Source organism: Pomacea canaliculata, linkage group LG4 (assembly GCF_003073045.1).
Source record: "Pomacea canaliculata isolate SZHN2017 linkage group LG4, ASM307304v1, whole genome shotgun sequence".
NCBI classification, from domain to species: domain Eukaryota; kingdom Metazoa; phylum Mollusca; class Gastropoda; order Architaenioglossa; family Ampullariidae; genus Pomacea; species Pomacea canaliculata.
The window spans coordinates 2,751,406-2,764,178 of NC_037593.1; the positions used below are offsets into that span (position 1 = coordinate 2,751,406).

The 12,773-nt window shown below is 38.5% G+C and overlaps 1 protein-coding gene across 2 annotated transcripts; it reads left to right on the plus strand.

Annotated features, from left to right (window-relative positions):
• Positions 1–4,274: 4,274 nt before the first annotated feature.
• On the plus strand, positions 4,275–11,862 carry LOC112563363 (14-3-3 protein epsilon-like). 2 transcript variants are annotated; one of them, XM_025237294.1, is made up of 6 exons: positions 4,275–4,369; positions 5,200–5,441; positions 7,077–7,273; positions 7,647–7,753; positions 8,535–8,878; positions 9,968–11,862. In XM_025237294.1, exons 1-6 carry the CDS (start codon positions 4,290–4,292, stop codon positions 10,024–10,026), a joined length of 1,029 nt encoding a protein of 342 aa, XP_025093079.1. In that variant the 5' UTR covers positions 4,275–4,289; the 3' UTR covers positions 10,027–11,862. The 2 variants fall into 2 exon arrangements, with proteins under 2 accessions (XP_025093079.1, XP_025093080.1); XM_025237295.1 differs by lacking the exon at positions 4,275–4,369 and adding an exon at positions 4,921–4,961.
• Positions 11,863–12,773: the final 911 nt, after the last annotated feature.

The following is a 12,773-nucleotide window of genomic DNA, read 5'->3' on the forward strand; positions in this document are numbered from 1 at the left end:
TGTTATCTTGCAGTGGATAAAAAATAAGTAATTCTTAAATTGGTACTGGCAACTATTGATTTTTGCATTTGTTTTCCTGTTCAGGGCTGGTCGCTTTGGGAAAGAATATGACTGTGTGTGATATGCCTTCTTGTCGTCCACCTCTTCCATTAAGAAATTTGAGCTTTGTATCTCTTTAGCACATTTGCTGTAAAGTTCTAGCAGTCTGTTAGAGTGAGGATCTATGATCCATTCATTCTGAACTGATGATGATAACCACAGAAACTTCTTGTTTCTTTTTCAAATGTTCAGACAGTAACTCCAGAGGCCCTGACAAAGTCTGCTGTGCTCTCTAGACTCCTCAGCGATCCGTAGATTTCTTTTTCTTTCATCAGTGTGTCGGCAGGCCAAGTCTCTGCTCTTGTTTTAAATGTGTGCTTCTCACTAAAAGGCTTTCCCGGAAAACACTAATGCTGAAATTGCTTATACTAGTGATACATGGTGTGATCATTATCTCCAGATATTTGACCATTATGTTCTACAAGTAGTAGAAATTTTAAAGTATGGAGTTGATAACGCTATATTCTGTTTACAGGTTAATAGAAATCTTTTTCTGCACAAGGAAGGATGACATCAAATTGAATGTAATTGTTGTTTATAGGGGTCTCATGTGACCAAATGTGTACAGAAGTGAAGTTGAGAAAGGAAGTGACTAGATATCGCAGATGTTGTATCTTTAATTATGTGCTCAAGGCAGTGGCTCAAAACCTCCACACACTGCACAGTACAGAGGGCTGGTTTCCGCTGAAAGCTTTGTGCACGGTTCAGATAACCAAGGTCACGTGATCCCCTACCCACGCAGCCGGGCGTGCGGCGGACTGACTGACGTCAGAGGTCGCGCAATGGGACACGCCCGCCATGTGTCACCCCCCCCCCCCCAAAAAAAAAAAAAAATACCGCGGACAAGTTCAGTTGGACGTACAGTCACTTGTTGAGCTCTGCCCCTACATGAGAGGCTCACAACGACGTGGTTGACACATTGAGGGTTGCTTGGGTCGGTGGGCATTAAAATTCCTGGTAGGTGTCATGCACAAAAAAGAAAAACTGTGCGTCATCCAAGTGCTCCCCGTTATGATATCTCGTAGGAAGAAGGTGCCCCAACAGGTATTAATTTTCCGTCCAGCATTATATTCAAAATCTCGGCTTCTCCCTCCCAACCCCTCTGAGCTGCATGTCTGTTCATATCAAAACAGTTCGCGCTCTTCCCATACCCCCTCTCCCTCACTTCATGTGTCTCTAGGAGTGTCCGAACTGACGAGCCTCTACAATTGGGTGCGAATCAGTTTTGGAGGTGGGCGTATAATTGTGTTCCTCGCGTACTCTATAACAACAATACCTATTTCAAAGAACACGCTCTATACCTCTGAACAAATTATAGTGATGCAGTATCTACTGACAAATTTTGAAAGGGAAGTCACCATATCTTTTCACTGCGTGCGCGCCATTATGTCATTGCTTTACCGAATACCGTGATGTGATCATTGAGTTTAAGGCTGGTAGATGTTCTCTGCAACAGATCGAGTTTTATAGATCTCTCAGCGAAATCGATAATATTGCGCATTTGCCCCCTTACCCGTTATCAGTGGTGGGTTGGGATGGGATATTTTTACTTTGTCTACAATCGCGTGTTCGTTAGGGCCCCAGAGTAATTTTATATGCTAGGAAGGAGTCATCCAAAATCGTATGCTTCTGGTTTAACTAGAGAGCGTGGTTTAATATAGGATATAGAATATAGAAAGGTTTGTTGTTAGGATAAACATAAACTGCTTTAATGATGGACTGGTGCAATCAACACTTTTTTACTCCTAACGTTTACTCCTGTGTGTTAAATGTCTGTATGAGAATGTATGCCTGCCCTTGTGAGCGAAGACAAATTTCTGTCCTGGGTCTCCTGGACAGACAATAAAGTCTGTTTTGATTTTGATATTTTTTTTTTTACACTGTAGCTTACCGTCTGGTCCTTCTGCTGCTATTGCTACACCGCCTGCTCCTTCTTTCGCGAATTAAGGTGTATGCGATATATGCAATTTCCAAAAAAACATTAGTCGATGTAAAAAAAAAATTAAAGTTTTCAAAGAATGCTGTTCGGGAATACAAAGCTATCATTTTCTGGGATCTTACCCCACCCTCCACATCCAAAAAAATGTCGGCAACCACGTGTCTTTAAACACTGACCCTGTAAGTACTTCCTTTCAGGGACCTTACATAACTTTAAAGGTCTATGTACGGTTACTCAACTACCCACCCACACGTGTAACCTATAATCCGTCGCTGCATGAGTCATGTTCACATGTATTTGAGTTGAGTGGGGAAAGTTACTCCTGACGCAGAAGATCGCGAGCGAACCCATGTTGTGACGTCGATGTTGATCTCGCGAGATTCTCGAGACTTTAAACTTCGCCTCTGGTAAATGTCATCACGAGGGCTGCACATCGATCCGCCGCGAGCGGAGTGAAGATATGCCTTTATTTGACATCAGTTCAGTCGTCACTTGCTGATGACCGCTGGGTCTACAAGTCTTCGTCTCACGTCCAAGATGAAATCGAACTTCATGACTGCACGAAGGTGGAAGATGCACTGTCCGCGTTTCCAGAAGTGCACGTGACCAACTACATGAGCTTTATTCATAGCAACAATGCTGAGTGTGCACTCTCGTTTATTATTCTACCGTCTTTTTAAACGCGGTTTTTTATTTGTTTGTTTTGCTGGCAGTGTTCTCGCTGTCATCGTAAATGGCGATAAAAATGATTGCGAAAATGATGTCCTTTTTCAAATAATTTGAAGTTTAGTGCAGAGTGTAAATTTTAAGGCGACTTCTTTCCCGTAATGACAAAAACATGCGACAGATCGTGACGAAAATAACTGCAAATTATGAACATACAAGTAATAAAACTAACTCATCAAGAGCCCTTAAATCTCAATTGTGGGCCTTAGAACAGTATCCGAAAGTAGGACGCGTCCGTTTAGGAGAGGCTCTATTCACACCCAGATTGTAGGGTGCATGACTCACAATGGTAGCGTTGAAAGCATCTGTGGTTGTAGCACAATAACGTACACTGGTTGACTAGCATGCACATTGCACAGCAATAACAGTAGCGTACCATCTGTGGTGCAAGCTCCCTTGATCACGCTGCACATTTTCACACATTCTGCTACTTTTCCGCAGTGCAGTTTCGTGGAAAAACTAGAACAGAGACCTGCCACACTTATTTTTGTTATGCCAACTGGGACTAGAGGTGTCCGGCTGACCCTGAGGTTACAGTAATGCCAATCTATAGCTCTTAGTGTGCATTCCCGGCCCATTTCCGGCTCCGTCACAGTCCAAAACGTTTAGCCTGTTTTTGAGGAACATGAAAATGTGATAACGATGTATACTTCCAAAGAAGAGGCTATGTTGCTGATGTTAGAATTAAGCCGGCGGGATTTGTTATTGCTAAAAATATAGCACCAAAATCTATAACTTATTACTCATCGACGTAAAGACAAATTTATGATCCGTGGCAGTAGTAAAAGTCAGATGGAAAAGATGCATGATTTGATAAAATAGATTGTTGATCGGAACAAATCGAGAAGTCACTGGTCAGAGACACAAAAAAAAAAAAAAAAGATGGTCTATAGGAATATTTAACACCTATTAATCCTGCTCAAAAGCAGCAAGTAATTAATCAAAAGCCTTATCTTTAATTTTTGTCCTAAGAAGCTCGGTGTTGTAGTCAAAATGCCATACGCGGGTGATTCTGAAGTAAAAATGAACTCGCATTTTCTGTATCCGATTGGTGAACCCCATCTTTCAAAAGGCTGCCTCTGGACACAGTCCACAGAAGTACATCTACCATCATGTATATGTATATGTGGCATATCTGCGCGCACAACATATTGATCTTACTAAACTCAGTTTCGTGGGCGCGGTGCACCAGCAGTGAAATGGATGCAGCTTTGGTTAACTGAAACCTTTATATTGTTTGAGACCTTCTTGCTGCTGCTTTCACAGGGACATGCTTAAATAATAATCATAATTTTTAAAGAAAGTATTCGACCCATCTGTATCATTTGATGTCAGTGTTGCTGGATGTAGGGAAATAAAGAGCAAAGATTTTGAACAACCTAAGAGTATTCCTGCCAACTTGAACAACCCGGAAGGTGAAGTGCTCACTGGAGGGCAGACCAACTGTCGGCCATGCTACACAAGGCTGCCTTCGCAACATACATGCAGTTCAAACAGACATAATATTGTATGTAAGGAGGGCAATATGTACACGCCAACGACACGTGTACAGACAAGAACACGCGCAGGCTTGAGACAAGATCGATTAGTGCTAAGGGCCACCAGTTAAGTAGCCGATCTTCGACGATATTCAACAAAGTTGATCGATGGATCAGCGCGAATTATGTCTGCCTTTTAATTTTTAATTACCGTATTTGTGAAAAACATCGGAAGTCCTCTAGACTGCCCGAAAGATATATTTGGATACTTCCTTCAGTTACGGACGTTGTTTCTGAGAAGCGATCTAGCCATTAGTGAAGTGGGGATTGAGGTTTTTAAAAAAAAACAACCTATTTAACCTACCGCCGTGCGCGCGTAGCATTTTTATGATAATTGGGAGAGAGGAAGAGGGAAACATTACACAGCTATACACAGGAGCGCCAGAAAGCATGCATGGAGAAAGAGAGAGGGGTTGGAAATTAATGTCTACGATGCAAGCCTAGCTATAGCACTAAATTCATGCACTAACATGTTGGACTACAGAATCCGCTCCTTAATATAACCGCATACGTAAAGCTCGCGTTCTTTCAGGAGCTAGAGTGGGCGGGGCGAGCGCGTACATGGTGTGTAAGAATGACATGCCATTCACAAATAAATGCAAAATAATATTCAATTTTATTAAATAACATTCAATGCTACACGAATGTTTTAAAGCAAGGTTAGAAAAAGTAGCTACTCTTTTCATAATTTTGTCTAATCTTTACGAAAATAAGGATTACATTGCATTCGTAACAAGAATCAATAACCGTGGCAGACATGTACTCTTGTGCCGATTCCTTGTTTTGAGATTATATATTGGTGATTTAATACTGATAATTTAATGCAATATTCTTGTAAAAATCAGTGAGGAAAACGGAGCTGTGCGTCTTGTTTCTAGTGTGTTATTATAATTTCAGTCGCCTCACTTTACCTAGAAGCTCGGACCGGTTTGTGCGGAGTGATACAATCACCTGCACCTCCGTGGTACTACTTTTCGTCACTGGCGGGCGCGGCCATATTGGCTTGACAAACGAAATCTGTAGTCCAAAATCGTTTGAAATCTCACAGTTGCAGATACCATCTGACACCATCACAATGGCTGAGAGGGAAGATCATGTTTACCAGGCTAAATTAGCCGAACAAGCTGAACGATACGATGGTAAGTGAAATTTATTTGGGCTGGTAGGGGAATGCGATGGTTGCTACTATTTCCTTTAGCAGGCGTACTGCATGATCTTACAAGTATATGTCTGGTTACTGTCGTTGGTTACGGGATGAAATACCTAACGAATAAGCGGGGTAGATTCATTGTGTGTGTATATTTATTTAAGAGTTGCTAAAACTTTGTTTAATGCTGTTAAATACGGCAGTTATTAAGTCCTGTATCTTTCCAGTTATATTTAATCGTCACGAACGAGTCGCCATATTTGCAGTGAGTCACTGCGTCTGGCATTTGTAGATGATTTCCGTTTATAGTTAGTACGATTTTACAGCATGTCTTATTTCATCAGAACGACTGGTTTAATTTAAAGAAGTGAATGTTAGGTATTTGCCAGATCTGACAATCTTTTGTAGACGAGACAAAGATACAGTTCGACCTTGAGTATATCTGATCTAGCCGATATCCTGTATTCTACTGTCGCCGTTTGTTAGTTATCACACACACTTACATCGACAAACATGGCAGGATAATTTGTCGGACACTAAATTCTTGGGCTTTATTGTTTTTTTACTAACAAGTTTCGGAGTAATTTCCAAATATAGGGTTGACGAAGTTGTCAATAACGCACATTATACAGTTAAAATTAGCCAACGATTCTGCAATATGCGACACAAAAGTACCGATATTTAGTGATACGTGCAGGCCATTAATATCATGATCGCAAGATACTTAAATTGTTAATTCTTAAATTGGAAAGCGAATCGCCAGTGGATAAGGGGGTGGGGTGGATTGGAGCGCGAGCTAAAGGGAACATTTGAAAGACTGATATCGCGGACAGGAATTTCATATTTGATTTAATTATTGTTGTCTATAATCTGAAGTGAATAGCAAACAAACTTTGAAGAATTTAAAATATGTTTGAGGAAAACGTAGGAAGTTATCGTCGATTTCGCCCCCAAAAAAAAAAAAAAATTTCCGACACGCGGTATTTGCCCCTGAGTGGTTGGCATAATTTCAAGGGTGAAGGTCGTCTGCAGTGGAAACCGAACGCAACGCACTCTGATAAGAAAATTAATTTATTAGGTTATTGAAAGTACTTGTATATTTGAATTTTTTGTTTTGTTTTTTGAGTGATATTTCAATGTCTGCCTGATACCGACAGTACTAGCATTGTCTTTTAAAATAATCCAAAAGCTTTAAATTAATTATAGCTAATTATTATTACTATAATTATTTTTTTTCTGGAAGTGGCAAGTGTTTGTCAGCTGTCATCAGGGGTTATATGTTTTTTGCATTCAAGATGGCTTACATTATCACTGCAAATATATGTACTGAACATGATATGATAAACAGTAGGAATGAAATAAATATCTTTAACCTCCCTTCCTCTGTATACCAGCAGGGTTTTTCTTATTCCATTGTTTCAGAAATCTTATTCCTTTATTTATATAAAAGTGGTACCTAGAAAACTTTTATATCACTATGGTAAAATTTTGACAACAGTGCTGAACTTGATATATTGCACCGTGTAAAGTTTTTGTGATGCTAAATTTTGCTTTCAGATTGTAGTGATGTCATTTTATGCTATGCAATTTCAGATTTGCTACTAACCATTTTTTCTTGTTTTTGCAGAGATGGTAGAAAGTATGAAGCAGGTGGCAAATCTTGATGTCGAGCTTACTGTTGAAGAGCGCAATCTTTTGTCTGTGGCTTACAAGAATGTAATTGGTGCCCGTCGTGCCTCCTGGCGAATTCTTTCTAGTATTGAGCAGAAAGAAGAATCCAAATGTGAAGAAAAGAGTAAGATCATCAGAGATTACCGAGGACAGGTATGGTCTTAAGAGCAGTTCAAGGGTTAGGTGTCGGTAATGCAAAAGCATGTTTGAAATACTGTAAACCTACTAGCATAGTGCATACTTAAAAAGTAATTTTTTTAATTGAAAGGAAGAAATAATGTCGGCAGTTTTTATGTAGATATGCTTTATATCTATTCAAATAAATTTTGTCAATTGTCTAAGATTTTTTTTTTACTCATTACGCAATATTGAATAGAATATTTGTTGGTGGGGGTACTATAGGCCCTAAAGGAAAACTAAGAGTGAGAGGAGTTTTTATCATGAATATAAGCTATAATACCTTTTGCCAAGTAAAACATTGAGGAAACTTTAAATTGTTCAAAAGTGGTGTCCTTCACAATGGCAGGTTGAATGTGAGCTTCGTTCAATCTGCAACGACGTTCTAAACATTCTTGACAAGCATCTGATTCCCTCTTCCACCGCAGGAGAATCTAAAGTATTTTACTACAAAATGTAAGTTTGTTAACTTTTTAAACTTAGGGCACCAAAATAGTACTTGCTTGTTGGGGATGGGGGGACTTTTTTAAAAAAAAGTTTATAAATTATGCACTAAATTTTTATGTTCATTATAATAACCAGCTGATGGAAAGATGATATATGGTTGATGTAAATAAACTTAATGTGATGCAGCTGTACATTTACGTATGTGAAGTGTATACAAGCTTCACTAGCGTCTCTGAATTGCTCTGAAGCTAAAAATAAAAATTTCTCTTATTTGTAGAATATGAATTGTTAAAAGTAAATAAACCTATAATGTTAGGTAACAGATTTTAAGTGGTTAGATCACCTTTGTACAAGGCTAAAGGCACACAGGCAAGCCAGCTTGATATGGTTTAGCGAAAGGGCTTGAATACTTAATGGTTAAGGAAGCAGAAGCAACAAGAAAAATAGGTCTGCCTTCATAAAAAGTTGGTCTTCAGATAAGAGCAGTTTCTATTGTCTTGACAACCAAAGTTATCAAGCTTCCCTCTTGATTTTTAAAATAGTTATTGCTAGCTGGTTTGATATTCATGCCTGGAAGCAAAAAGAACAAATAAAGGAACAAAAAAGAGCACTGGAAACATGGGTCATTTGCTTGTTTTCATAAATGGTCACGATATTCATGGTGCCTTATTTGACAAAAGATAAGTAAGTGGTGAGCAACAGTGGCACATTCTACAAATAATGTTCAGTTAAGGATATTTGTCACAGTCTGTAGCCACTTTAACAAAGTATTGTTTTGCTTTTATTACAGGAAGGGTGACTATCACAGATATCTAGCAGAGTTTGCGACTGGCAGTGATAGAAAAGAAGCTGCTGAAAACAGTTTAGTGGCCTACAAAGCTGCAAGTGATATTGCCATGACAGAACTGCCACCCACTCATCCCATCAGGCTGGGTCTAGCTCTAAACTTCTCTGTATTTTACTACGAGATCTTAAACTCTCCTGACCGTGCCTGCCGATTGGCTAAAGCAGCCTTTGATGATGCAATTGCTGAGCTAGACACCTTAAGTGAAGAAAGCTACAAAGATTCCACATTGATAATGCAACTTTTGAGGGATAATTTAACACTGTGGACATCTGACATGCAGGGAGAGGGTAAGTGGTTTCCTTAATTTCACAGGTTTTTGCCTTTTATGCTGCTGAGCTTTTCTCACAATTGCAGTCAGTAGAGAAAAAAATGAAAAGACAGACCAGGTTGGGACTAATGCCTGTTTGAAAAGACATAGCTTTACTACTAAACTTTATTTTTAGAGTGGTAGAATTCATGTTGGCAGACCTTAAACAGATTGCCCCAGGACCTTATGTTTCAATAATGTTTTTTTGCTGGATTTCATGGGTTGAATAGCATGCATCTTTGATGTATCAATTTTAAGTTATATTAGCTCTGTAAAATGTTCAAGTCTTGTTAAGTTTTTACCCATCACTTGAGCCCCTCCCCCAATTTCTTATTTTGTGTGTGCTGGTTGTTTTTGTTTTCTTGCTTTTTTTTTTTTTAAGTATCACTTTGAGCCCGCCTTTCATGGTGGGGGGGAAAAAGTTATATAAATTCAACATATTCCTAAACTAAAGTTTTTAAGTTATAAAGAAGGGTGGTAGCATAACAGCATGCACCATGCTTAAATCTAAGAAAATGATATATCTATGACAAGGGTCGGTGTGTATAAGCTAGACTATAAATTTTTTTTAAATCATTAGTATAGTTACCACTTTACCTGGACTATATTTTCTTTTAGTTCTGTTAGTAATAAGGAGTAGGAATTGACAGGGTCTCTTCACATTTTCATGAAACTAATTTGTGCAAGTATTCTTTTCGGAATTTAGGTGACTTCACAGTGAAGTTAATCTTAACTTAAAAATGCTGAACAGCGATTACGTTGTTGGGTCTGCTTTGTGCTACCATTCCATTTTATTAAAGTTGTGCATAGGTTTAACATCATTGACAGAATATTGAATGACATTTAAAAAATGGAGATTCAGTTGTTGCATTCAGTGGACTGGTGGATATAATATGGCTGCATAACATCCTTTTTGTAAGGGGTATTTATAGAATGTAATATCTTAAGTCTTAAAAACTTTATCTGTTGTTGAAGACCCATATATTTCGATTGCATAACATATTTTTTGACATGATCAATATTTCATGGCAACCAAATAGGTTTGAGTTAGGTTTGATACTTATTTCAGGTGGTGAGGAACAGTCAACCCAACAAGTGCAGGACATAGAGACAGAGGATGGCTCCTAAGGACCGGATATATCACTTAGTACTCCAAAATTAAGATGTTTGTAATTTCTTACCAAACTGCTCTATGTCGAGACTTGGCCCTGAACTGTGTGCAGCCACTGTTGCATGTCATTTGCATTGGTTATGATGATATCTTTGGCCATTTACTCCCTTTGCCATGTGTTTTTGTGTTTTACTTAATTTTTTTCCCACAAGCTGGCTTAACATTTGACACCGTCAGAAAGTTTAACCACCTTTTTCTTGTTAGTAGTTGTGTGTTCTAATGATCCACTGTCTTCTGAGTTCTCAAGTTTTTAGAAGTTACGATGGAGGACATCAGGAAAGTGGCAGCTTCTTCTACCTCCCTTTCCAATCATAACCGATGCTTTTGACGCCTGTAACATTTGATCTACATCTGTGTTTCAATGGTCACCTATGTTTTCTTTGTCATAATTGCTGTCAGAAGATGCGACAGCAGGACTGATTTATTTAAAACCACCATGATACTCTGTGGACCAAGCAATGAGTCTTTCACATTAGGCTGCTTTGCAGCTGAGAAGTGAAATTCACTCAGCTTTCCTGTGACCGATTTGGATTTTACTGCAGAGATTTGCAAAAAGTCTGTATGCATAGAGCTGTCATAAAACAAGCAGGTATACCTATTTTATTTCAAAGGAATGTAAAGCGTGCTTTTTATGCTCTTTAGCAAGTCACGAACGAGTATTCAAGTCACAAAGAATCTGCATGTACAGATTAACATTTAATTATTGAAACCCCATCCCCATTTAAGATTAATTGGCTGAATTTTGAGGATATTAGTACTGTTATAGTAAGTTGAACCTTTGCCTCAGGATTTCACTTTATGCTAGCATTTGAAGATATCAGTTTATCAAGATGAAAGCTGTGGTCTCTTTTGGTGGCCACTAGTGTGTTGCAGGTTTGTGTTTTTTGATGTCTTGCTGACTGTTCTGTCTGTTGGCTCTTAAAACTTATGAGCTGCATTCATCACTTCTAGTGTTTGCTGCAGCATTGCTGTCTTTGTGTTGTGATCACACTTGAATGTACTTTCTGTCACATAGCCATTTCTAGCAAACTAGATTTAATCTAGGACAATGTAACAACTTCATAAACTCATGTCATGCTTTTAACATAAATAAAATTATATTCAAGTGCATCTGTGCTTTGTCTGCTGTTTTGCATGCTGGTTAGTCATTGCATTTGTGCAGTTAACTATAGCCTGTTGTAGATGGTAGCAAATTATACTGCACTGGAATTGTCTCAGTAGTACTTGATACTAATAGTTCTTAATGGTGGGATTATTCAGGGAAAACAATTTCAGATTTGCTTTTGTAGCATTTTCTTGGGGGAAAGATGGGAATGTTTACATTTGCCCTGCATGCTGAGACCGTGTCCTGTTAGTGGGATTGAGTGTGGGTTCAGTGCGAGATTGGCGATTCATCGTGTGCTCCACCCCTCCAATGTCATCAGCTAAAAGAACAAAATATTTTTAATCAATCATTGGATACACCAGTGATCATTTCTTGTATTTTCTGCACAACTAGGAGAAATTAAGAAAGTTGCAATGGTTAACTTTGTTGCTTTTTCTCTTTTTGTGAGAGAGTCCTATTGTGGACGGTACAAATGCGAAAGTAGTTGCTTTTTTGAACAGCATTGCCATCAGCCTCAGCTTGTGCATCTTCATTGTGAACAGTTGTGCGTGCAGTCAGGGCAGCAGCCAGAATTTGAAGCTTATTTATATCTGGTTTCGGCAGATATACATTTCTCCCCTCCTCCCCACCTTCATTCATGGTTGACAACGTAATTTGCTTTGTGAATAAACTTGGTGATATAAACGTATGTAATACTTGTCGGGCTTTGATGTGTGTGATGCTTCACTTGTTTACTTTTAAACTGAGTACTTTTAACCAGAACTTGAGCAAAAAAAGGAAGGAATAAGTTATATATAGTTTATGCTGTGTGCCAATTCACAAACTTTTTTTTGGTTGGGATCTATTCAAATTTTATTTTCTTGCCCAATCTTAAGTATGCCTAAACTGGTCCCAAGTAAGCATGGATGCGAATCCTGCTGTGCTCATGGAGTAAGTTAATGTTGGTTTGTCTACAATCCATCATATTTAGGCTTGCTTTTATCAGATGAGTTTTTAATTAAAGTGAGCTGTAATGGTTGAGTAGGTGGTCTTCACTAAAATCTTGAGATAATATGTTTATAGACCAACATTGCGGGAAGAAACAGTAATGTTGAAAGTTGTGCTTAATTCTGGTTCTTGGCCTAATTTTAATAGAAAATTGAATTGTCCCATACAATACAGAATCTTTGGACCTGTCAAATAGTTTTTAAAAAAAACAGCATGGGCAAAGTGAGTTTGGCATCCTTGTCTATTTTGCATTAAAAGTTGTCACCATTTGCCATGCTTTGTTATGTGCCAGGTCACTCTACTTCATGTTCAGATTTTTTTGTTCCTCTTATTTTTGGGTTAAGTACAGCAAATTTTGGTCTATGGGGCACCCCTGTACATAAGCCATATCCATGAAATATTTTAATTCTTTTTTTCGCTTATAAACTGCAGTCAATGGGTGTTTCATAAAGTACAGTTTTTTTTTAATGTTATCGGAATCTTTTTGTTTCCAGATTCTTAGCGCTGTTCCTATCATTTTCACTCCGAATGGAAACCCATTTTTTCATTTTGTAGCCACACATTGTGAAATTATACTAATGGAGAGTGCTATGTAGAGAGTGATTTCGCTTC